The 26,778-nt window shown below is 41.4% G+C and overlaps 1 protein-coding gene across 1 annotated transcript in view; it reads left to right on the top strand.

The window, feature by feature from the left end:
• Positions 1 to 1,046: 1,046 nt before the first annotated feature.
• Positions 1,047 to 26,778, top strand: part of SHC4 (SHC adaptor protein 4) — a 107,315-nt gene continuing 81,583 nt past the window's right edge. Inside the window, exon 1 of the mRNA XM_036239564.1 lies at positions 1,047 to 1,963. Coding sequence (XP_036095457.1) covers positions 1,379 to 1,963 — 585 coding nt within the window. The 5' untranslated portion in view covers positions 1,047 to 1,378. The remainder of the gene's footprint in view (positions 1,964 to 26,778) is intronic.

The following is a 26,778-nucleotide window of genomic DNA, read 5'->3' as shown; positions in this document are numbered from 1 at the left end:
TTGCCTGGCTTCCTTCCTGGCATCCTGTGTGCTAAGCCTCTTGCAGTTGTCATCATGTCTTCAGAATGCATTTGATAGGTACAGGAAGTGGCAACAGACGGGAGCTGAAACCAGCAATCAATAAAAAAGAACTATGTTTCTAAGAAAAATGCATCACTGGCTTCCCACAGGAGTTACGTACCACATGTCCTAATATCAGTGGAACAATGGATCTAAATTTTAGCTCTTCTGCTTGGCTTTTGCGTTGCTCTCAACGAAAAAGAAAAAAGACCTTTAACCTGCTGCTGCCCAGCTTACCCATGATTTATAGTAAAGATTGCCTTTCTTTTTAACCCTTTCATCAGATATCACAAAATAAAATCTCTCCCTCCTCTCCCGCTAGCTTTATTTCTCCTGGCTACTAGCTTAGTATATTTATGGTGCATGAGTCACCAATCTGCCTCATGATTGGATAAAAACCGAGCACCCCTGAGACCATCAGTCAATTACAGCTATTCTCAGCTTCATTCACAGATTTATTAGCTTGCACACACAGAGAGAAATTCATTCAGCAAAGTTCATTCATAAAAATTTCAACACTGGTATCATCCTGCACATCTCAGCCTTCTGCTGCCAATGCGCTCCTGAGAGAAGCTCAAGACAGTGCGGGAGGTTGGGAAGCTCAGGGCGCGGGTGGGCAGGCTGATAGGGGACCCGAGGAACACCGAGGGATCTCAAGTCTGTGAAATAATGCTGAGCAGCGCCGGTCACTAGTATTCCTCGCTTGTGGCCCAGATGGGATGCAAGATAAGATCGTCCAAGAGAGCTCAGCTATCAGAATCAGCAGAACTCGGGCAGAAGGGCCTTCGGCTCATATATACCTTTTCTTTTTTTCATTTTTTAAATGAACAATCACTGGAACAAATAAAGGGTTAATAGTTCAGTCATTGCCCCGCCCTGTGGGAACCGGAGGGAGCAGGTTTGAAAGTTCCTGTGTGCAGAGGGGAGGCTGGGGGCGGGGTGGGGGCGCTAAGTATTCTGCAAGGTTCCTGCACCGCTGGCGATGCGGCGGGACCGGCTGGCGGGTGCTCGGCCCGGTTCTGTGCCTAGGAGTTGGCCATGAAAGATCCCCGCCGCCGCGAGCCTGGACCCAGGATTTCCCAGCAAAGAATCCAAGGCGAGAACATCGGGTGCCTCCGCCTGAGCCAGGGAGGGACTGAAATCAGCTGGGGAGGCGTTTTTCCCCTGGGCTGTCACCCTAAAGGGCCCTGAAGCAGAGCTGGAGAGGTGGCCACCGCGAGTTGCATGGGGGGTTGAGGCGTTTGTTTTCCGTACTGTTTATCCAGCAGACGACGAGGCGATTTATGCAACAATATCCTGTTTCAGCACTGCCAAGGCTATGCGAGAACGCAGTCAGGACAGCTTGGCAGGACTCGTGCTGTATGTAGGACTCTTCGGGCACCCCGGGATGCTGCACAGGGCCAAGTACAGCCGCTTTCGGAATGAGTCCATCACGTCCTTGGACGAAGGCAGCCCTGGAGGCTCCGTCGGGAACAAGAGCTCGCCGCAGCCTCCCTACCCCGCCCTGGCTCCTCACTTGCCGGCTGAAGATGCCACCTTGGCGTCCCAGGAGAGCCCTACCCCACTGTGCACCTTGATCCCGCGCATGGCCAGCGTGAAACTAGCCAACCCAGCCACCTTGCTGAGTCTGAAAAACTTTTGCTTGGGTACCAAAGAGGTGCCTCGGCTGAAGCTCCAGGAAAGCCAGGATCCGGCTCCCAGCAACCCGGCTTCCCCAGAACCCAGTCAAAATAGGGCCAGGTCTGCGCCTCCGTCGCAGCAGGACGTGGTTGGGCACAGGCCGGCCGCCTTAACTCCCGATGCCTGCCCCCTTCCCGGCCCTGGGGAGCCAACCCCAGGGAACAGGCAGGACAGGAACTTTCTGCAGCACCTGTTGGGGATGGGCATGAACTATTATGTGAGGGTAAGTCCATTTCCCTTTCTGCACTCCTAAGAACTCCTGGGCAAAGGGGCAGCCTCTATGCTTTCTGCAAGGGGCTGCACTTCACCTGGCTGTGGTCTAGATTTGGACAAGAGGTTGCAACTGGACCAAGAGGAGGAGGGGAGCTGGGCTTACAGGTTTCCCTACAAATATCTGGCTTGTACTGAAGTAAGACAACTTTGCTAACTTGTAGATAGTTGCCAGGTGTAGGGGCAACTTCTGATAGGGACAGCTGAAACAGCGCCTTCTTGTCCCTACTGGACTTAGCATTCTGGCCAAGAAGAGTCAAGCATTTCAAATCCATTAGTGATTGAGACCCAGTGGGTTATACCAGCCATTGTGTTTCGGTAGACATTTTTGGGATAGAGGAATACGTAGTATGTAAGGATCTTGAATTTTAAAAATTTAATTCAGCATTTAACAAACACTTCTCAAAATATGGCCTTGTATGAAGAGCTAGTCTTAGGTCTCTGGTGTGCATTTTGCCTTTGTTGCCTTACACTGCAACAAGTGGGCCTTGTCCATGAGCTTTGTGCAAAATCAAGATCCTTGTTCATTCCAGATCTGAGTAAAAGAAGAAAATGAAATTTGGCTCTTGCCTTTCTGGAGCTCACATTTCAATCTGGGAGACCAATGAGTGCATGGAAAATAATAAGAGAAATGTACTTAGCAATAGATAACTAATGTGAGTATGCAGAGGGAATTCAGGAGAAGGGAAAGGTGATTGTGGTCTGGGATTCATTCACATGGGCAACCTTCTGAAGAAGGTACATTTTGGAAGAGATAGCAGATCTGGTTTGGCAGAAAGGAAGAGATTCCTGGCAGGGCAAGAATACAAGCAGAGTCCCAAAGGCAGTTTTCACTGTGGTGGCTGCAGGGGAGCATCATATAAGCTGGGCTTAATTGAAGAGGAAGGGGAATGCTGGAAGCAAGTGGGTCATAGAGAGAGTGGCTGGTACATAGTTGGTCTTCAAACAAATATGAGTCAAATAAGATGAACATACATCACGGGTAGCTTGGGGAGGAGAGGGCAGTTGACCAAAGCTCTTAAATACTAAACGAGGAGTTTTTGAACACTGATTGGCAAACAAGATCTCTCCTTGTTTAGGTGTGTGGGCAAACTATGACTTGATGACAGCGATTTCAAAAAGATCAATCTGTGGATTTAAGATGGATCAAAGGAGGGAAAAATTAGAGACTGGAAGGCCAGTAAGAAATATGCTCTGGAGATTTAGGCAAGAGGGATGAAAATAGGGATGAAAGTGAAGACGAAAGAGTTGAATGCAAGAGACTCAACAGTTTGGGGTGATTGATCAGCTCATTTTAGGTCATTTTAGGTCATAATACACATAACAGAATAGTCATCATTTATTGAGGAGTGGGTAGATTGGCAAGTTTGTTACTATTTATGGAAGATGTAGATGACTATTGATGAAGGGTTGTGAGGAGTAAAAAATAACTTCAAATTGAAGCCTTGGAATGGGATTAGCGATGTCAGTGATAGAAACTGTGTGAGTTAGGAAGGGAGACTCATGCTAAGTTTGTATTCAATATGTTACATTGAAAGTAATGATATCTAAGTGGTACTTATTTGTAGATAGGCAGTCACATAAGACTAGCACTCAGGTGAGCAGTCTAATTTGAAGGTATAAATATGAGTAGCTCTTAAATAACTGTATTATAAACAGTCAATTGAGATCTCTAGAAAAGCCACACAATGAATATTAGAAGGGTTACAAAAAGAGTTGATTTGGGGCAGCCTTGGCAAATGGATAACTAAAATCTGGAAGGAAGATAAATTTATGGGACACTCAGCTCCTGCCCTCCCCCACAGTGACATGGCTCATAATAGAAAACTTTCATGTATCTACTAAAAATTCATGGACACATTCTCGTTTGTTGAGTTTAAATGTCTGCCAGGCCCTAATGGGAAAACAAGTGACTCTCCAAACACATGGTCTCTGCACCTGCCTTCCCATTACCTAGACATCCTCTACCCTGTCTTGCTTTTCCTTCCCTCTTGTACCTCCTACTACCTCCCCACACCCATGCACCTGTACAATATTAAATGTGAAAAGGAAGATGTATAATCTCTCTTTTCTCTGGGGAGTGCCTCCACTAGCATTTTAGATTTTTAATGAGGACACCATCTGTCTTTTTCTGGCAATAATAACTGACCCCAGGAAAAGTGCTGACCTATGGCCCAAGTGGACCACACTATTTTATTAATAGACGGTGACGCAGGCCATGAGTTAACACCTCTGTTAGAAAGTCAAAATACATGGAAGAGCCTATTTTAGTAATTTTTATAGAATCCTAACTTTGAAAGACAGAAGGGACTCAGAAGTTATCAAGTTCAGTACCCCATGAGGAAACTATAAAGCCCAGAGAAGTGGGTTTTTTTAGACCACACAGGAGAGTTAAAAGGAGAGTTCGATCTAGAACCCAAGTTCCCTGCATGCCAGTGTTTGCTCTTTTTACCACAGGTTTCATCCTGATTGAGATTCTATTCCTCATAATTCTTTAAGATGTGACTCAAGTTTAAAAAATGAAATGACACCTATTCATTTACAGACCAAGTGAACCAAAATTGCTGTCCTTGTATTTCTACATGTAGGAAAATGCACAGAGGAAGATTAAAATCAAAGGTTACTTGGTGAAGATGGAATCAGAGCAGAGAAGTGACAGAGATATTTTTAATGGCTAGTGGATGTAGGAACAAATATAGTAGGCAAAAGGCAGCCAACAGATTTCACTTCCTTATCCATATCATGTGACTGCTGCCAGCCCAAACTTCTTTATTCATTCACTCATTTATTCAACAAATATGTATTGTGAGCCAATTATGAGACAGGAACTGTTCTGGCCCTGAGGATACATCAGTGAGTAAAAGAGACCAGGTCTGAGCCCTGGTAGAACTTACATTCTAGCGAGTGGAGACAGGCCCTGACTGAATAGACAAGTCGATATGATATGTCATGTGTAATAAGTGCTAGGAAGATCAATAAAGCAGAGGAAGTAAGAATGGCAGTTGCTTGGGTGGAGATGGAGGGTATTGTATTCCTTTTGGGTAAAAATTAGCATAGTTACAGCTATTCTTCATTTTGTTTTCCTGCATGTTTTATCTTTACAACAGGAAATATATTTCCTATTTTTTCTAAGTTAGAGTCGACTCTGAGTTAAATATTTTTTAAAATGACTCTTCTTTTGGTCTTATGATATAGAATCAGTTATACAGCTGAAAATACTTTATGAATCCTGAACACCTATTTTTTACTAACTTTTACTAAGCTCAGGCCATAAATCCCCTAAGGGTCTCTTTAGAAAGGTGGGCTGGCAAATCATTCTTTGAGATACTGAGCCAGGAATGGACAACCAGATCTTATCTGAGCAAGTAGTGAGGTGAGTAAAGTCTGTTAAACAGTGCCAAATGGTGACATTTGTTTCCACCACAAGATTAAGTCTTATTTCTTTATGAGGTCTTCCCAAATCACTTTGCCTATCAACGGACATTTACTTAGAGGTCTCCCAGGTGCCCCACATAATCTGTAGTGAGTGTGGAAAATACAAAACATGACCAGTGTGCTCATCTCTAAAGTGAGAGGATTAGTCTGTATGGCCTTGGAGGTGCCCCCTCTTCCCCATATCAGCATTTAATGACTGTAGGCTCCTGTTTCCCCATGGAAGTGTTTAAACTGTTAGTTTCCTTTTCCAACCCTAACCTCCAAATTGCCTACAACTTAGTTCAAAGACTAAATAAAGCAGAGGAAGCACAGAAGCTAACTCTGACAGAGCTCCTACAGGTAAGCCCAACTCTCACTTTACCTGTTGAAGCAGGCTGTGTTCTCTAAGTGAGGACGCTGAGATCCCAAAAGTATGATAACTACCCTACACTTTACAACCTACATAGCAGACAGAATTCAAATCCAGGTTTGTCTGCCTCCAGTGCTCATCTTTGTCCCACCCCCGCTCCCTACCTCTGGTCAATACAGGCCATCCTGAAAGTTTGTGAATAGTGTACATGAAGAACCACACTGTGTAGTATAGCTTTATCATGGGACCAACCCATACAACTCACTGTGTTTCTTCATTTGCATGATTCAGTGTCCTCACTCTAGCCCAGCCCAGGCCAACCACCTCCCCAGATTGTATTAGTTTCTTAGGGCTGCTGTAACAAATATCACAAACTGGAATTCAACAGAAATTCATTATCTTGCAATTCTGGAGACTAGAACGCTGAAATCAAGGTATCAGCAGGGCCATGCTCTCTCTGAAGGTTCTAGGGGAGGACCTTTTTTTTTTGCCTCTTCTAGCTTCTGGTGAGGACCAGCAGTCCTTGTCATTCCTTGGCTAGTAGATATGCATCACTCTAATCTCTGCTTCCATTTTCACATAGCTTCCAACCCTGTGTGTCCATGTCCAAATTTTCCTCTTTTTTTTTAAGGACAACAGTCATTGGATTAGGGCCCACATTAATCCAGCATGACCACATCTTAACTTGATAACATCTGCAAAGACTCAAATTTCAAATAAGTTCATGTTCCTAGGTTCTGGGAGTTAACACCTCAACTTAGCCTTCTTGGGTGATGTAATTCAAGTCATAACAGTCCTCAAGACCATTTATTGCAATGTGTTTGCCCACACAATATTCTTGGATATTGGGCTCATCAGCTTTTTGTGCAAATATGGATTTGTGTTGAGAGATTTTCTTTACTTCCTTTGTAAATCTCACAGTATGTTCTTACTGTCTATTTTCCCATGCCAAATGCTGTATCTTAATACTGAGCCAATAGATTACTGTTGTCTATTGTCTAGATTAGATGTGGTTCGTGGAAATACAATGTTCTGTCTGCTCCACGTATCTTTTTCACAGGAAAGCACAAGTCTAGGAGTTATAAGATCTGGGTTAAAGTAATGACTCCCAAATTAAACAGCCTTGTGACCTTGGGTGAGTCTCCTTACCTCTCCAAGCATCATTTTCTCCTATTTAAAATGAGAAGATGGAAGAAAATGCTAAGCTCCTGAGACTCCTGGTTTCCTTTCCCGCCGGCCTTAAATCTCCTTCTGTTAGGATCTCTTTTGGTTAGAAAACAGATTCAAGACAGTTTCCTGAAGGAAATAATGTTTAACATCTTTGTGTAAATTGAGAGGAGAAGGAATGTTTTTAATACCCTTGTACTAACACTGAGCTGGCTTCACCAATAAAGCATCGAGGGTATGTCATACGGGCATGGGTGTAGGTGGTAAGTTTTAGAGAGATGATGAGAAAGGAGTCAGGTTGTGGAATGGCATCTGAGTGTAGAATTCTGGGGAGGGGCAAGGGAGGGCTGGTCCAGGGGGCAGGCCAGGGGTGAATGATGGTGGCTGGGACCCTGAGAACATGGCATTGCTCATGTCATCCAGGCAGCCAGGCCAGATCGGGGCTTGGTATCCAACCCGAGGACTGTAGGAGCACCAGGAGTTAACCCATCTCTGTTCTGTATGGACAAAGAACTAAGAGAAAATGGCCCTGCTGCAAACATAGACAGTCTAATAACTCTAAGTTTGAAAGAGGGAGATTTGTAACTCTAGAAAACCCCTGAAGAGACAGTTCCGTGTTTTATGCAAAATAAAGGCAGACCTGAGTGGTGTGGGTCAGGTACTCACAGCCAACAGAGATGACTTTCTGCTTCTGCTGATTTTCCTCTTTGCTAAGTTATTGGTAATTAAAAAGGAGGTGGGACAGGTTGGAGGAAATAAATCCTAAAACTGACAGTTTGATGTTGAAGGTATTATATTTCCCTTTCTGTTTCTTTCTTGGAGTAGATATAGAAGTAGATGCTGCTAGAACTTAGGAAGATTTGACCTTTTGTTTCTATTATTCTCTTTAAACCCTTACGCGTGGCTTGATCTGTCCAGTCCTTGACCCTTGGCCACTAAAGCGTTAACTGGAAGAAAGAGTCATAGAGATCACCAAGTTCAAAACCTTATTTACAGTTGAGGAAAGAGAGGCTCAGAGACATGAAGCAACTTGCCCCATGCCACACAGCAACTCCATGGTGGAGCCCAGACAAGAACTCCCGGTTCTGTGTACAATACTTTATTTTTTACCCCTATCTTGCTTCATCTTCCCTCACTCTCCAAACTAAATGTGCTGTGCCCAATGTGTCTACTTGATTAAAATGCTGGGTGCGCGCTTTTTTTAAAAGAGAAGAATGAAAACTTTTTCTAATAAGAAAATTATCTTTAAAAAGCAGCGAGAAGGAAAAGGAGGGCAGGGAGGACTGGCAAGGAGCCTCAAGTGCATTGACTTTGCCAGTTCCATCCTATTATTTATGGAGGTTCCCGTGGAAGGCAACATGTCCATGCTGGGCGAGGACTTGTGCAATATGCATGGTTTGGTCCCATTTCATTTATCTTTCACAATTCTTTGGAATCATTTCCCTCACATGACTTTTCTTCCCACTTCCATTGTCATATCACTTTAAAGCCAATACCATGTCATCACATGGATTGATTTGAACCACCTCTGTTTCCCAATGTGACAATTCCCAACATGACAGTTCCATCATGAGGAGAATGATCTAAATTCGCACAGTTCATAAGGCAAAGTGATTCCACACACCCCTTCTAACCAGCAATAGGAATATGAGGTAGGTGGGGTTTCTTCCCTTCTCCTAAAAGATACAAGGTTTGGAGCTCAGGGGGTTCTGCTCAGATTTGCACTGACATATCAAGATCATGTTGACCAAAATATGTAGGCTCAGTGCTTCCTACAAAGGGCCATTACATGAAAAGATTGCATCTGAAACAGGAGAGTTTTGTAAGGCAGTGTTTGGAAAAGTTGAGAGGCATCAGAAAACTGGATTTTTAATTGAGCACATTGGTAGAAATCATATGAAATTTATTGCTATTGTAGCAATGATGATGAGTAAATACAAATTTGCAACCATAATCTCAGGTGTACAAGAAATGTCATTTAAAAAATATTTTTTAAATCATATGAAATCCATACCAAGTCATTTTCTGCTTGGCTGGCAATAATTTCATTATTTGTCCCCTAAACTCTAACCAGAATCACAGAGTGAACTTGGGGGCTTGTTTTGTGTCTTTAAATGGTGTGAAGGCCTCTGACTTTCAGTTCATTTTTTAAGATCTTGATAGTCCATTAAAGATAGGAGGTACCCCTATGTCTGGGCCTCTATTTTCACACTGAACTCTCTACCCATTTGGGGTCTCCTTGCCAAGAATCTAGACTGGTTGGCTGCCCCTCTAGCCATCCTCCTTGGGAGGCCTGGCCACTTCCCTGGGGCCTAGCCAGGATGCAGGTCAAGAGTTCATAATGCTCAGAGACCTACCAATGTCAACTAGCCATCGTCCTCCTATTTCCTGCCCCCGAAGGACAGGAAGAACAGATGGCTTAAGCACATTAATGTGAAATCCAGAAGCAACAAGCAACCAAAGGGGGTGATGCTGAGGGAGGACACAGCAGAAGATCATAAAGGAAATGACAGCCAACCTATAGGGACGTCTAAGGCTGGGGAAAGATGGAATGAAGTTTGGTCAGGGTCCAACACTGGTAGCCAAATTTCTGAAGGAAAATGAGGTAAAAGGCAGTTCTAGGGAGGAGTTGGAAATTATATTGCTTATGGGAGGTCAGTGGGATTGAGAGGGAGGGAGAGAGGGATGGGAGAGAGAAAGAGAGAGGAAAGAATGCATAGCACAGGCAGAATCCTACTCACAAAAGGATCTGGAACATAGAGGTCATAAACCAGCAGCTTAGTGACATGTTTAGTTTGGTTAAATTAGAAAAATAATTGTTTTGAATTAGTTACCAACATTTTAAAACTAAGAGATTTCATATAAAACTCTGGATTTCTGGCTTCTCAGAAGAGCTGGCAACACCAGCAGGCCACCCCACAAGTCAGCAGATAGCCGGAGCTGGATACTGAGCCTCAGCCCACCCAGTTTCATTTACATACATCACCCGTCTGTTCCCTAGGTGGCTGGGTTTGACACCCACCTATGGCTTTAGAATGAGAAGAAATTTCTAACCCCTTTGTCTTTCATTTTCTAATTCAGAATACCTGAGAGAGAAGCTGAGATTGTCATGTTCTTGGGCAACATACCAGGGCTTCTTTCTTTTATGCAGAAGGACAGGGTACTGGGGGCTGGGTGAGATTCACAAAGTAGGGATCCTGCCTTCTCAACTCAGAGAGCCTTTTCTCATCCTGACATAGTTGCAAGAGTTTTAAGGGTAGCGGAGCGCAAGGACAGGTACAGGCCACCCCTATTTTGTGAAGAGGTGGTGGGTCAAAAGTTAGTTTGTATATCAGTTTTTGGCGACCATGAATTTTCCCAGAGAAATAATGTTAAAAGTTGATAAGCTTTCGTAGACAGTTAGAGAGGGGCTTAAATGAGAAAATATATGTAAAAAGCTTAGCCTTTCACATAGTAGTTCCCAGGTGAAGAATCAGCTTTCAAAGATCCAGGGGTGGCTTCAGGCAAAAACCATTTGCCTCAGACTAAATGTGATTTTCGCTGTTCACTTGTGCCCTTGGCACCCTTTCTCCTGGGCAGCAGTGCCACCCCAGTGGAACTTTCCTCCCTAAACCTTCCCCAGGATGCTCCCCAGGGCAACCTGCCCTCCTAAGGTTGCCTGCTATTTCTTCACTAGTTAGTCGTCTTCTTCCCTCAGTGCAGCAGAGTGAAAGGTATTTGCTTTTGATAAAATACTTATATACTTCTTTGAATCTTCATTGTAGTATTTCCCTAAGTTTTCCAAGGCCCGCCTATTATTAGTTAAAAACGCTTGTGAAAAATGTAGATTTCTGGCCCTGATCCTAGACTTACTGGATCAGAATCTCTGATTCACACCCAGAGACTTGCCTTTTTTTTTTTTTTCTTTTTAAACTAGCTCCCTATGTGATTCTGACACACAGAAAATTGGGAACCTCTGCTGAGTCTAGTTAGAGTAGTGATTCTCAGCCAGAGATGTTTTTGACACTTGGGACATTTGGAAATGCCTGGAGACATTTTTGGTCATCATAACTGGTGTGCGTGTGTGCGTGCTACTGGCCTTTAGTGACTGGAGGCCAGGGATGCAGCTAGAGAGCCTACAGTGCACAGGACAGCCCCGGCAACACAAAAGTCTCAGGCCCAACGTGTCAATAATGAGTGTGAGAAACATTGAGTTTGTGGGATAAAGTGCATAAACCTGGGATGTGCATTCACTGGTAATAGCAAATGGAAGAATAAATAATTGATTAGTTGTTTGGCTCCTGAAAAATCTAACCTAAGCTACTTCTAATTTTCTTGTTTTCTTCTTTCTCTTTAAACCCACAGATTCTCTAAATATTATAGTTCACTCTCTCACACCCACCCAAACAATATTCCTCTGGCTTCCACATCAAGATTTCAAGTGATGGGAATGAGCGTGTGGCAAATCAGCCGTACATTTTTGCTATGACTCACTTGTAGATCAGGTATGTCCATGTTAGCAGCAGATTCGACCATAACTCAGGTGCACTCTGGGCTAAATGCTGTTTACATGCTAGCTTGGTATCCTAACCACTGGTACCCTACCATTATTGGCACCTTCATTCCCTTAGGAAAATGCATTAAGAGTTTTAACAAGTAACTTACAAGTATATTTTAAGAACAGAGCCTGCCTTGGTGTTGGAAACTTCCTTCAGTTAGAAGGGAGGGAGTGTCAGAGAGCAGGCAACATGATTAAAACTCCCAAGTGCTATAAGGACAACCTCAGAAATTGGATTTTTTCCTTCAGTGTCATCATAATAATTTACATAAATCATTCATTAGGAAATGGTGAAATGTATAATTCAGAGTTATTTATTTTTTTTAACTTTGCCAGCTCTAGGTCCTTGAAAGGCATTAAACACTCCCCCTCCTCCCTTTCCGCATGGTTCCTTTAACCCTGGACTCAGGACTCAGACTGATACATTAGACTACAAAGTTCTATTTCATAGTCATTTAAGCTCTCCAAGGTCACAGGGCTCATCGGCCACAGGATTCATCAGCTGCAGGGCAAGGACTAAAATTCAGGTCTACTGACTCCCAGGCTAGTGCTCTTAAACTACCTTTTGTGAATATGACATAATTCTTGCATCAGAAGGTTATGCTATGCAAGGAGAACAAAGATGTCCACACAAATTACTGTAATATAAAGCAGTGTATAATAAATGACAACAAAGTGATTCAACTAAAGCATGTATGAGTTCAAGGAGGAAAGACAACTCCTTCCATTTTAGATAATTAGAGAAGATTTCATGAAGGAAAAGGCATCATAATTGAGTCTTGAGAAATGGGTAGAGTTTCCATAGGCACAGATAGAGGAGAGGCATTCTAGGCAAAGAGAATGGCAGGAGCCAAGGCATGGAAGTAGGAAGGTAGAGGATGCATTTGGGGAATAGAGAGTAATTTGATTTGGTTGGAGAGAACATGAGATATATATAGGCGATCAGAGGGAAAGTAAGATGGACTGATGCTATAACGGAGTTGTATAGTATCTGAAAAGTTGGGTTTTCCAACAGAAAACCATAGAATGTTTTTTAAATAGGGGAATGACAAAATCATAAATATGTTTCAGAAAGATTGCATGGGTTACAACACTCACAGAGGAGGGTGACTGGAGAAAGGGATCCCAAGCGAAAAGCAGTATGGGAACAAAGGCAGTGGCAATAGAAATGAGAGATGTGAGACCCTTCAGAGGAGGAAGAGAGGAAGCAGGAAGGGTTTGAGGGTCAGTTCCATTTTACATGTGCTGAATTCAGGGTGACCTCAAAGCATCAGGTGGGACTCTCCAGCAGAAAATAGAATAGTTAGAATTGAGAATAAATTATTTTTTGTTGCTGTTGTCATCAAGACTCAGGGAATGGACAAGGCTACCATAGGGAAGGCACAGAGCGGGAAGAGAAGACAGCTTTGAGAGTGCCACATTTAGATATTCTGTGGAGATAGGAAGGAAAAGCATCGGTGACAGAACTAGCAGTGTGAGGAGCACGATGGAGAGAGGACAGGATCATCTACGGAGATAGGAAAAAGAGGTTGGACAGAACAGTCAGAACCAAGGAGCATTCAAGGAAGAGGAGAACTGAGAAAGAGATCTGGGTTTGGCCATTGATCTTCTTACCACCGCTCTCCACTATGATATTAAATCAACTTGCAAACCAAGCATCACTGGTTACCGACACCTCTTCACACCTCCTGCTGTCTCAGTGAATGGCATCTCCCAATTGTTCGAGTCAGAAATCCAAAAGTAATTCTAGATTACACAGCCTTCCATTATTAAGTCCTGTCAATACCACCTTTACGACATATCTTGTATACATCCACTTTTCTCCATCCCCCTGAAATTCCTGAGGTGGGGACTATAGTAGGCAGCATTTTCAAACTTATTGTTCAGCTTCTTATAGAACTATTATTTCATGAAACACACTTTGTGAAACTTTGCTGTTATAGTTTTCAGTTTAAACTAGGAGGTGAATAATCAGAATACAAAGTATTAAGTTATATATACCTAAAGAAAATAGTCAAATACATCAGTGTAATGAACTCTAAGAGGTAGAGACAGCTTTTAGCTGGGTGGTCAGAAAAGGCTTCCAGGGCAGATTATGGCACCCGAGATGGTCCCTAAGAATGCAGAGACGTTTAACCACAGGAAATATATATTTTAAAAAGGGTATTCCAAATAGAGGGAACATTGATAAGGAAATATGGGCTATACACAACTGCTTTTAGCATGGATTTTAGTTTGGTTAAAGTAGTAGCTGCTTGGAAAAGACTGGTGGATAATAAACTAAGATTCGAGCTGGATCATAGCAGGTCTTACATATCAAGTTAGATGTTTGAGTAGAAGCATCGGGATTCATTTGGGCTAAAGAAGGGAGTAACTGGAGGAGGGGAATCCCTTTCAGAGGCTATTATAGCACTGGTCAAAGGGAGAAGTGTCTATATTAGGGTCTTGATGGAGTGAAGTTCAATACTGGTAGAGATATTATGGAAGAGAAATTTGATGAAGAGGGCAAAGAGAGAGGACAGATTGTAATCCAACCTGCTTGAGGTTTTGAGGTAAAAGATCTGGGGCGGGATGGGAACATGCCAGTAAAAGACATGGAGGACCACAGGAGGAGAACAGTGTTGAGAGGGAAGGAAAGAGGTTTGATTTCCAATATATTGAGCTTGAAGTCACAGAGAGTCATCTAGAAGAGAAGGTGGTGTCCAGCAGGCAAGCAGAGTTGGGGAGAGCCTCAGGACTGATTTGCACTTTGTAGATTAAGCCAAAGGATCGGACATCCTTATCTAACAGTTATCCCATTAAGGCAGAAAGATTTTAGGTGATTTTCCAGAGTGGTTAAAAATAGAGTGTTTCTTAACTTATATAGTAGAAGGCCTCTTCTCTGATGAAAATGTTTCATATATTCTTTTGACACAAGTTAAATTTTATATAAATTGCTTTTGTGTTGTAGAGTCAAGGCCTTTAAGTTTTATAGATGCAATGATTAATATACCCTTTCGTCATTATTGAATAAATTCTACCCATAGTTTTTCACCTATATTCCTCCTTTTATTTTCTTTAAAGTGAGATGAACTCTTTGAGACATCTTCAAAGGAATCTGAGTGCAGAATCAGTTTTATATTTTAAATCTTTTAGAGTTATTCATATCTAACATTATTTTTAAAAGAACTTGCCTTCATAAAGTCTTTCCAAAACGTTTGGCTTAATTGTCATAGAGATGAGTACCTTCAAAAAAATCCACACTCATTTTTTATCAGTTTGTTTAATATCTATTTAAATGATGTGATTTCAGTAGCAATTACAATTGCCATATACAGGTGTGGCACGAATAGAGTGGGATAAGTCCACAATTTAAATTGTGGCAGCAGAAGGTGTAGAAATTCAAGTAGCCTGCCTGCTTAGCAAGTTGGTTAAGTGGCAGCCAATTAGTAGAGTTTTATTGTAGTATTGTGTGTTAATAATTCAGCAATTTGATTTGCTGTCTCTCACAATGCATTTATTAAATATAAATGCTTTGTTGTATTGTCGTAACATGTTTTACATCCTAGATTTTTTCCCTGCTAAACTTGACAACATCTCGCCCTGAAGGGCAGACAGCATTGAATGAATATACTCTTTTACCTACTCTCCAACAGTTTCTGTCTGGGGAAAGTGATATACAGAGAGTCTCAAGGCAAATGAGAAAGTAAAAACCACGGCTAAGAACATGGCAGATATCCTGACTGCCCTGCAGAATCCTATCCAAGACTGGGTTTTCAGATGAAATTGAATCAGCAACTGGAAGGGTATCTCTGGGATGGAGGTTTAAATTTAGAATCTAGTCTATGACCTAAAGCCTCTCTCTTTATTAAACAAACAAACAAACAAACAAACAAACATTTTTACTAGTCAAAGACTAAGTGAAGACTCTCTGTTTTTTGTTTCTCTTAACAACAATCTACATTTTCTAGGATGCTTTTGTATCTCCATAGCATTTTGTGAACAAAAAAAACAAACAAAAAATAGAATAAATTTGTTACAAGGGGAGATGCAATTTGTTCTCAGGAGCTTTTGTTTGTCATTTGGGAAAAAAATACATGTTTTTTTTTTTTTCTAGTTTGATAACATTAACTACTAGAAATAGGCCCTAGCAAAAACCAATTTGGCTTTACATATCTATTTGCCAATGTACCCAACTCAAAAAAATGGATATATTTTACCTTTTATTCACCTGGTGCTCCTAGGCATGCAAAGGCTACCGAATTTCTGAGAATGAGATTGTTCTCTCACTTGTATTGTTTAAAAATAGAAGAATAAGGGAAGAAGAGCAACGAAGACTAACTTGTTCTATTTATTTAATCTGTTTTTCTCTTCATTGTCTCTATTTTCTGAAATGTCAAAGGTAATACATACTACTCATTAGGGGGAACTTTCTAACAACACTGAAGGTAAAAGGCAACTTGCCATTCCTAACAGTTTGTCTTGCATTCCCTCTCGCTTCTTCCTGAGCATTGCATGTTTATATGTACACACAAACTTACTTGTTGACGCAGATGAAGACATACAGTGCATGCTGTTCTGCAACATGCTCTTTTCTCTCTGACTGATAGATCAGGGCACCGTCTCATGTCAGTACCTGTTGATCTCCCAGTGGCAGCATAGTGTCCCAGAGGAAGGGGACATGTTGCCTCTGTTGAGAGACAACTCCCTGACTTCCTGGCCTTTGGAGGAGACCCTCACATACCCTGTGCTGTTTCAGCTTGTTGTCTTCTGCCCTTTAGCTGCTCTCCTCCTCTGAATACAGCTGCTTCCCTGCTCCTGGCTCCTGAGAAGTAGATGCTCCCAGTACAAGGGGAGGAGTCCAGTCTAGGAACATGCTCTGCCACTTATTGTGTAGCTGAAGATGCTGAGGTCCATCAAGAGACCATTTCCTCAAGAAAAGTGAGAGAATCTTAATTAAGATTAGCAAACCTGCAACAGTTCACCCCAGTGTATGGGTGCAGGTCTGTACATGTGAGTGTGTGTGTGTGTTATTTCAGAAGGCAAAGCCTATGCTCTTTTCTGATGTATTTCCATTAGAGAGTAACAGTGGAATAAAGTTCTGTTGTGCATTTTTGGCTGCCATTGGTTCATTTTAGTACACAGACAAGTTTATTTAGGGCTAGAAAGGATAACATCTTTTTAGGGTCTTGGTTTTTTTCACCATTCAATTTCAACTCATTTTCTAGAAGTCAAAACTAGTTATATGTGATTATCCTTGTACAGATGAGAGAAGGTACAGACTATGGAGGGATATCCCAGAGCAGGCAGGGTCCTCTCTCTCCTGCCCATGGATCTGTGTGGCTTTGCTGGAAAGTACATGAGGCCTAGTACTTCACTTGATCTTAGCCAAAAGACCAAGAAGTGATGAGGCCTAGTACTTCAGCTAGGAATGGAACCTGTGGGAAGGATGAAGGAGAACCCTGACCAGAGGCTCATCTATTTTTATGATGATGTTCTTTTGGTTTCTGAAATGATGTTGGCATTTCTTATTCTGGTTAAATAAAGATATACTTGGGAAGAGTTTTTGATTGGAAAAGAAAATATCTTAGAAGTACTGAAAGTTTGAAATAAATGCCTAAAAGTTTTCAGAGTAGCTTTAACTGCACCCCTATCCTTCCATATATACATCATGGATAGACAGTGCATGGGAGCTAACACCTGTCTGCATAATGCTGGACTCTCAGGACCTAAGTTATTTCAAGTATCTCTTCTCAATTTTTTCAAATACAGAGATGAGTTTTAAAAAATATGTTAAACCATCTAAAGTAGCTATAAGCTTTTCACTCAGAAACAAAGAAACCTTTATTCAATACCAGAATTTAAATTCTTTATCTTTTATCACAACCAGTAATAAGTTGCAAAGTTCTGGGAAAATAAAAGCTAAGATTGCAAGCACCATATCTCTGTGCCTAGTTCAGTGATAGGAATGTTTTGTGGAGGGAAGGTCAGAATGTATTGAACAGAGAACAGAGAAGATAATCATTGAGGAGGAGGAAAGAACCAGGCAGCAAACCTCAACGTGAAACAAAGGAAAGAGATTCTGGCCTGGAATGTGTGGTGAAATTTTCAAATCTCCCTTCAGAAAATGTAAGAATCAGATTTCCTTACTGAGCTGTTACCTATGAAAAAAAGGAGGAGGGGGAGGAGGAAAGGAAAGGGGAAGGAGTGGCAATAGAGGGAGAAGGAAGAGGAGGATGAGGTAGGATGTTGGTATTGCTGTGGGAGGCCCTTGGGTCTTGACAGGGAGTGAGTATTGATCCTGGATGCCTCCAGGAAGCATAATATGCACACTCATGGATAATATATTTATTTATGATTTATACCCTGCTGACTTCCAGAAAGGTTTTGATGTGGCTCCCTTGCTAGTGAGTTAATGCTTCCTACACACACTGAGCAACTCTGAAAAGAGTGAAAGGGCAGGAACTCTTTGAGTCATCACCCGACTGTTTAAGTGAGCTAAGAGGGGGGCTGGTTCTTCTGAATGAGGTGACCTCAGATGCTGTCAACACTCACTAGTAGGAACCCTGATATAGTAAAGCTCATTTAGTTGATATCACCAGGAAATCATTGAATTTTTCAGATAACTGAGGCTTCTCACTTTAGAAGTCAATCTTTTAAAATTTAAAATATTTTACATAGAAAGCTCTGTATAATGAAGATTGTATGCTACTTTCTCGTCAAAGATGCTTGATAACTGAAAAAAAATTTTTTTTTCGAGGAAATTCCAATTCTTTTTCTCTAGATCTATGCTTTATTTTTGTAACGGTTTCATTGAGACATAATTCACATACCAAGAAATTCACCCTCTAAATGTATAGTTGAGTGTTTTTAAGTATATTCTCAGAACTGTGCAACCATAGCCACTATCTAGTTTTAGAATATTTTCATCACTCCAAGAAGAAGCCACATACCCATTAGCAGTCATTCTCAATCACTCCACTCTAGCCTCTGGCAGCCAGTAATCTACTTTCTGTCTTTATGGGTTTGCTTGTTTTGGATGTTTCCTATAAATGGAATCATATAATATGTAGTCCTTTGTATCTTGCTTTTTTCATTTTAGCATAATGTTTTTAAGGTTCATTCATGTCGCAGTATATATCAGCATTTCATTACTTTTCATGGCTGAATAACATTCCATTGTAGGGATATACCACACTTTTATTGATCTATTCATCAGCTGATAGCTGTTTGGTTTGTTTTTACTTTTTAGTTTTTATGAATACTCATATATAAGTTTTTGTGTGGCCAGCTGTTTTCAACTCTCTTGGGTCTAAGAACCACCTGCGAGTGGATACAGATTGGAATGTAGCTTCCTTTTTCTTCTCGTGGGAATGGAGCCTTCATTCTAACAGTCACGGTGCTATGCCGGGACCCAGGGCATACTCTCAGAAGCTAATGAGTGGGATGGGTTGCTCTTGAACTCTGAGTCCCCAAATAACTGAGCTTTTTAAACTTATGTCTATATTTTTATGGTTTTTTGAATTCTTTCCAATCAGTCAGCTGTTACTCTTTGCTTTTGACAGTGGGCCTGTTGCTAGGAAAACCCTAAACTTCAATTTGGGCTTCTGAGCTAGAGAGAAGACAACCTGTTACAACGGTGTCTAAGTCAAAAGTAAATGGTCTCTGAATGAAGGAACGAAGTGCTCTTTTAAGGAAAAACAAAACAAAACAAAACAAAACACAAGCATAGGCTTTAGTGTCAACTTAATTTTTAAAAATCTCTTTGAACCCTTACTTCTGTATTCTCATGTTTAGGACATTTGACATTGCCAAGTATGAGCCTTCTGGTTCAAATGTTACTTTTGCTGGTAGGTAGGAATATGCAAACCTTTTCACAGAGCTCTCATTTGGTAGAAAGGAAGCTGCAGAGGGGCCCTCACTCCCTGAATGCCATCTCCAAAGCACAGGTTTAAAAGGCCTCTGTGTCACTCAGATTAGGTTTTTACAATGACTCAAATGAGTGAACTTTAAAAAAGACAGAGATTTACTTTTTCGCTCATATAAAAGAAGTCTGTAGGTAGGTAGGCCAGAGCTACACAGTGGTCTCACGGTCTTATCAATAACTGAGATGCCTTCCATCTTTCTGTTTGGCCATCCTTAAAACATGGCTTCCATCCTCATGCTCATTCAAGATTGCAATAAGGCCACTGGAACACCTCCCCCCCCACCCACACCCATATGTCTGTTTTCCAGGCAGCAGGAAGGAGGAGAGTCAATGACAAAAATTGTTCACCTCCAGGCTGAGTTGGCCCTCTTAAACAGCTTTCCTTGAATTCAATAACATTCTTTTACATCTCATTGGGAAGCTGGGAAATGGTAGTTTTAAAGTTGCATACGCTGGGGTTCTGTTAGTAAGAAAGAATGGAGGAAATGGAAAACAGAAAAGATGTAGGAGGGAAAAGGAAGAGAAAGTCTCTGCTCTGGCTACCTAGGAGCTCATCGTTTAAGATGGATGAGACACAGGCAGGTCATCATAATATGTTACACACAGAGCTGTGCAAAGCCTTACAGTGGCTCATCCCTGGACCACTTCAAGTTTGTAGGCTTAGATTGTTGAAAAGGATGATTTTTGGTGATGGTTGAATTGTTCATCTCAGTTCTTAGGTGGGAGGATCAGAAGACTTTCTGGAGGGTATGGAATTTTAGAAGGAGGTTAAAGGAAATGATTCTATAAACAGAGACCCTCTTCAGAGATTACGGGAATGGCTGGCCTAGAGCCACCTGTGTGGTGTCACTTACTCTTCTTGGTTTTCATCTGTGTACTCAGTGAATGCCATTGATCAGGGGTATTCAGGACAATGGTTGAGGTTTGGAGTGTAGTCAATGGCTGAGGAAGGAAAGAAGCATCTTGATTTCTATGAGAATTTCATACCTGCACTAGACTCCTATTGTTAGCTATAACCAATTGACCTGTCCTGCCTCTAAAATCTAACTTCACATTCCTATCTTTTTGATTACTTCCCTTCTAGAAAGTCATCACTTAATGTACTAACAATAGTACTAGTAATCCACTTTATGCTAATAGACTTTAAAGGACATTAGAGATTTTTCTTGCAAAGATTTCATGGATCTAGTGTTTTGACTTTTAAAAAAATATCAACTAGCTAGTCAATCGTTTCTAGTTCCTATCACCATGCCTCTGTGATTTAATTCTGAAGCAACCCTGTGGTTGCCAAAGTCACAGGATTGTGCTGCTGTCCAATACAATGTTATCATTTACACAACATTAGGCTTGGTCCTGATTATTTATAAGAATGTTTAAGCACTTCCCATTAGTATCCAGATGTATGAAAAGGGCAAAGTCTTCCAGCTTCGAAAGCTATTTGATTCGGGCACTTGGGAGAATCTGACTCATTATTAAAAGAAGTTATTTGAATCAGGCCATACACATTTCATGGATAATGTCCATTTCTGCCTCCCCAGGGACTGTGATCTCTCCATTCTCTCCTCTTCTCCTGTTATTGTCAACCTTTCTATCACACGAACACACACAAGTCTGTTCCATTCTTAAAATAACCTCTTCTATTTTGCTTATCTTTCCTCTTTTGTTAAAATATAAATTTCTCAGAACAAAAATAAAAACAAAAGCACAATGCTCTCTGGTTTACTTTCTTACACTACATCACACTCTAAATCTCCTGTTCTCCGGCTTCTACTCCTCTTCTCTACTGATATTGCTCCACTAAAGCCAACAGTTAAAGCTAGCAGTTGCCAAATTCTAATGGAAATTTTCCAGACCATTAACCTATTGGTCCTCTCTGCTGCCCTTAATTTGGTTAACAATCTCTTCCCCCATGATGCTCTGTGAGCCCTTGTCTTCTACCATATCATACCCTTGGTTCCCCTTGTACATTTCTGACTTCTGTTTTATGTTTTCAGTTAACTCTACTCTGCATGCCCTTTAAATGCTGAGTGACATCAGATAAGCCACTTAATTTCTTATCCATGAAAAGTAAAATGATAATCTTTTTGAAATGGATAATCTCTAAGGTCCCTTTGAGCTCTAGTATCCTTTTAGTCATATTATCAGGAGTCAGAATTCACTGACTTGGGCTATAGAAAACTCTTGTGTTTTATGTAAAAAGAAGTGTAATGAGAGATGATTAATGTTTGGGACGCAATTCTGCAAAGGCATATTGTTGGCTGCTTCTTTCAGAGAAGTCATAAAAGCTGAAAACCAGTACAACATCATTCGGCAGTTTATAACCATGTGGGAGACTGACTAATGTGAGTTGTGGTTTCAGCACAACAGAACAACTGACCATTCATGTAGACTTTAGTGCTTGGAGGCGGGTAGTGGTGGTGTGAATGAGGTTCTTGGGCCACCATGACCTCTAGATGTGACCACACACTGGGCATGGTTACAGTCCTAGAGAGTCGAGGAAATTGAAACTTCCATCATACAGATGCTCCTACTGGGACATCATGTTTGACTAAACATGGTGACTGATGATAAAAATGTTGGCTTTTTCCAATTGGGTTTTTTCAGTGACAATTAAATGATACCCAGTTTTTAATAGTAATTTACTTATATATATCTACTAAGATTTCAGATTATTCCCTGAGAGCACGATTTCATTTGACAGGCAGGGGCAGGAGCAAGAGTTTAATGGTATTTGAATCTCTAAAGTGAGGTAGGTACAAACATTGCTGGATGGGGAAAAGGGAGTAGAAGAGAAAGTTGCTAAAGTTTGTCTCCCTTGTGGTAGTACTTGCAGATACCCTCATTTGTGATGCATATTTTTTCTCCAATAAGTGTTTAATTCAACCCAAAACCCTAGGTTCTGAGTCATATTTGTGTTATTTTGGGGTGCAGAGTATAGTTTATTTAATATTTTTTGAGGAGCTCAACTGAGAAGTAAGGTCATAAAAATGCAAAGATGTAGGATTTTAATTGTATTATGGGTTGTCAGGAGAGATGGTACACTTACCATCACTATTAGATTAGATGATACAACGTATAATTAATTGATAGGTCACTGCTAAACCATTCTGCAAAGGTTTTGCCTTGGCTACAGTACCAACCAAACTAAGACCATAGTCAACAAGACGGTGGACACCTTGGACCACTGAGCCAGTAAGCAGGGCCCTATGCCATTTCCTTGAGCACACGGTCAGAGAGCACCCTTTTTCGCCTCTGTTGAGATGCACGAAGCTGCTGTCCCTTGGCCCCTCTGATTGGAAGCTTTAGAACATCAGATGGTCACCCAGTGGCAGGCCTGGGAATTGCGTTAGCTTTATCTGCGCAATGATGGTGCTGGCATTTTGCCTCACCTTTCAGAGCAAAGGACATCCAGCGACACTCTCCTGGGAAGCAGATTAACTTCTGTGAGTCACTGCTTTTCCATCTCATTTATGATTCATGACCTAGGCTATATTTTTAGCTTGTATTTATTTGGGTCTGAGAAGTGGGCTGAGTGGAAGCATTGTTTGGAAACTTACGGAAAAAAGAAGAGAAACTGGTATCACACTTAAGCTTAAGTAGCCTGAAATTTGGTTTTAGTCCTCAGACATTCTGTGAACATTTATTGAGAGCCTACTGTGTACCACATATTTGTGTCAGACTCTAAGGATGCAAGATAAAAGGGACCCACAAGAGCCCATTGTGTGCAGGCAGATAATTAATGAGGTAACTAATGCACTGTAGCCCCTGCCAATACCCCCAGCCATATCTCTAGACTTTATTCATATTGAAGAACTGGGTGTTTTTGGAGTTCCCTTTTTTCTTGCCCTTACCTCTTGCGCATGCTGTGCCCATTGCCTGGAAGTCCCTCCCCAATCTCTCCTTCGTTGCCTTTCATGACTCACAACAGCATCCCTTCTGAAAAATCATCATTGATTCTCTTAGGCTGGGTTGGAGCCCTTCTCATACATTCCCTTAGCACCTCACCACCACCCCGCCCCCACCAGTGTTTATCATATTCCTGTAAAGAGTACTCTTTACTGAGGTAGGCCTATCTATCAGCTCCCCAAAATAGGAGCCAGGCGACACTGAAGAGGATTGTGAAGAACAACATCATCATCCCAGTGTAGCCACTGCCATTTGCTCCGCCCTCTCCATGTGCCAGTCACAGGGCTCAGCACCACGCTTGCATTATCCCATTTTAGCCTCATAATAACCCTATGAAACAGATAATACAAGTAAGTTATGCCCCTATTTTATAGATGAGTAAATCAAAGAAGCCTTGAGATGTAATGTTATTTCCCCAGGGTTTCACAGATAGTACATGCAAAGCTGAGATTAAAACCCAGGCCTGCCTCTCAGAGCCTGTGTTCCTAGACTTATGGCATAATCCTTCTCTCCTTTCATGGTTACTGTGTCCATCAGGGTAGACCAGGTCATTCTGTGTCAATAAGCAATCCTAGCATTCTCAGAGTTTAGACAAAAAAGGTTTATTTCTTGTTTATGCCATGTGTCCACAGCAAATCTGCTGGGGGGCTCTAATTTGGGTCATGCTCCCTCAGGACTGGGTTGAGGGTGCCTCTGTTTCTGTGCCTCCCCAGTCGCAAGAGAAAGGAAATATGAAAAATTTCTCCCAATATGATCGTCTGTTTGAATGTCACAGACTAAATCAGGAGTTGCACTGAATTTCAAAGAGGCAGGATAAGTGCGGTCCTACTATGTGCTGGGAAGGTGAAAAATTAAAAATATTTGTGGAATAGCACTAATAACGTCCATGTCGTATTATATAAAGAAAGGAGGACATGGACTATAGACTAGTGGTTACCTGAGGGTAGGAGGTGGGGAGAGGTGGGAGGAAGATGAGGTAAAGGGGTCAAATAAAGGGGAGTAGGAGGGGGGTGAAGTGGGTAAAGGGGATCAAATATATGGCAGCTGAAGGAAACTGGACTTTGGCTGGTAAACACACAATAGACTATACAGATGTCAAATTATAATGTACACCTGAAAATTATATAATTGTATTAACCAATGTTACCCCAATAGACTTAAAAAAAATTAGAAAAAATAAAGTGAAAAAAAGAAAAGAAAAAGAAAAGAGTGGGAGAAGTGTATAAATGAAAACAAAAGCAAAGGAACAAGTGACCAGAAAAATGAGGTTCTTCCAGGGAATAAGAGAAAGCTAGCCTTTTTTAACCATGGGTCTCTAGTTAAATGGCTATTGGGATCAATTATTCAGTTCTTCCTATAAGAAACACCACTAAGGCCTTTTCTTCTCTGAATGTATTAATGCTTTGACACAACCTGGGATTTCTCTGGATTCATCGGGAGAGAATAGTTAATTGCTATTACAAAATCAGCTTAATCTTAGAAGGGCCGGTATTCCAATGCTCATTTTCATTATAGGGAGCTAGGTTAAATTTTTTCTAAGAATAGCATTTCTGGTCTCCTAGGATTATGCCTACACAGTGATAAAAATCTCTTAAAGGCTTTTGTAGGCAGGGACACAAGATTAACACTTGCCCCTCCCTACAAAGGACTTAGCTGAAAGCTATTGATTGCAGCTTTTTAATCAACGATATTAAAATTGAATATAAGATACAAGGTGCCCAAGGAGTTTCTGCAAAGAACATACTGAGAATATTTTGGTCAAGGAGAATTCACCTTCGTACAATGCGATCTCTGTTTTTCAAGAACACGAGGGCGGTCGACATGGCATAGAACTGAGCACAATACTTACTAAGTGTAATACTTAACTGTTTCACTTACTCGATACAGCTATCAATCTTTGGGTCACTATAAGTTCTTATAGAATATACAATATCTGCCACCTGTAGAGGATGCTTGGCTTTACTACCCTTCTTTCTCTTCATGTTAAAAAAAAAAAAAATATATATATATATATATATATATATATGTACATATATATTAAGAGTTTGGGTGGGTAGGAGGAGGAGAGAGACATTGCTGTATCTTTAATCTAGAAGTTTTCAGTTTCCTGAATTCATTTTCATTTTAAATATCTCCTGGACTACATTGTGGAGCATGGGGCACTGCAGGGGGATAAGCATCATGGGGAAACTTCTCCTACCTGACCAAGGTACCGTAGGGGAATTGCTGTCAGCAGATGTCTCATCATAGGATGAAACACATTAAGTCCCGTAAGCCCATGTTCAGCATCACTGTGTATTATCTTGTACTTTTTATAGATGCAGGGCTTGGAGTTGCTTCTAGATGGGAAAATTTTTTAGATCAAGGAGATGACATGGAATAGCACAGCTTTAAACATCAAAAGGTCTGGGTTCATCTCCATTAACCAGCTCTGCGGCCCTTTAGCAGAACACTGAATCTCTGAGAATCAGATTTCCCATATGTAAAAGGGGTATCGTACACCTATTCATGTCCTGTCACTGTGAGGATCGAATGAAATAACATTCATGAGCATAGACAGAGTGTAAATCTCTGTTTGTGCAAAAGCACATGATCGCAAAGGGCAGCTTTTCTGTTTGTGCCCAGCAACAGAAAAAGCCACTCGTGCCTTCCAACACATGGGAGTAAAATTATTCCCAGGAAAGGTCATAGCCCTCCAAATGCTCTCAGGATGGTTTTTGCCACAGGATTGACCTCCAGTTGAGTGGCTGTGTCTGTGCTCAGGTCTGTAGGAAGAGATGAAACCTCTCTCAGTTCAAAAAATTCCCCATGTGTAAGGGATTTTCAATAGGAGTAGGACTGTTGGTATGAGACACTGCGTAGCTGCCTCATGTGATGCAGATGGTTGTCATATTTTCCTTGCCCACAGACAACCATACTTTTTTTCAGATGAATTGGAAGGGGGTTTTTTTTGGACATATCCTAGTATGTTAGAGTGTCACCAAACTGCCAGCCAGATCAAGATCTTTATTGTTTATCTGGGCTTCTGGCACTCAAGACACTCAATTTGGAGGATCCTGGGTTGCTCATTATTAAAAAGAGAAACTTTTCTTCCGAACCAACTTAAAACTTCCCTTATTTAATTCTAAAATCCCCCTGGGAGATTATACTTAGATGGTATCAGTTCTGCTTGCCTTAGAGGGACAACGAGTGGACTTTTAAAAAATAGGTGCTTTCTCTATCCTCTGCAGACAAAGAGTCTACTTTGGAGGGAAAAAGGTGAAGGTTTGGGCCAGAGTGGCAGGCTTTGCTACCTTCACAGCCCTGCTCTGGCTTGGTCAGGAGCCTTAGTCAGGAGCCTTAGTCAGGAGATCTTGCTTTTGGAAGAACGAGCAGAATGCATGACTTGCTTTTAGCAGATTCCATCTTTGTGAACATTAAGGATTCAGAGGGTTGACATTCCCTGGTTGTCAAGACCCCAAGTGTGAA

This window comes from Rousettus aegyptiacus, unplaced genomic scaffold (assembly GCF_014176215.1).
Source record: "Rousettus aegyptiacus isolate mRouAeg1 unplaced genomic scaffold, mRouAeg1.p scaffold_m13_p_3, whole genome shotgun sequence".
Taxonomy (NCBI): domain Eukaryota; kingdom Metazoa; phylum Chordata; class Mammalia; order Chiroptera; family Pteropodidae; genus Rousettus; species Rousettus aegyptiacus.
The sequence above is the reverse complement of the archived record's forward strand: the minus strand, read 5'-3'. Positions and strand labels throughout refer to the sequence as shown.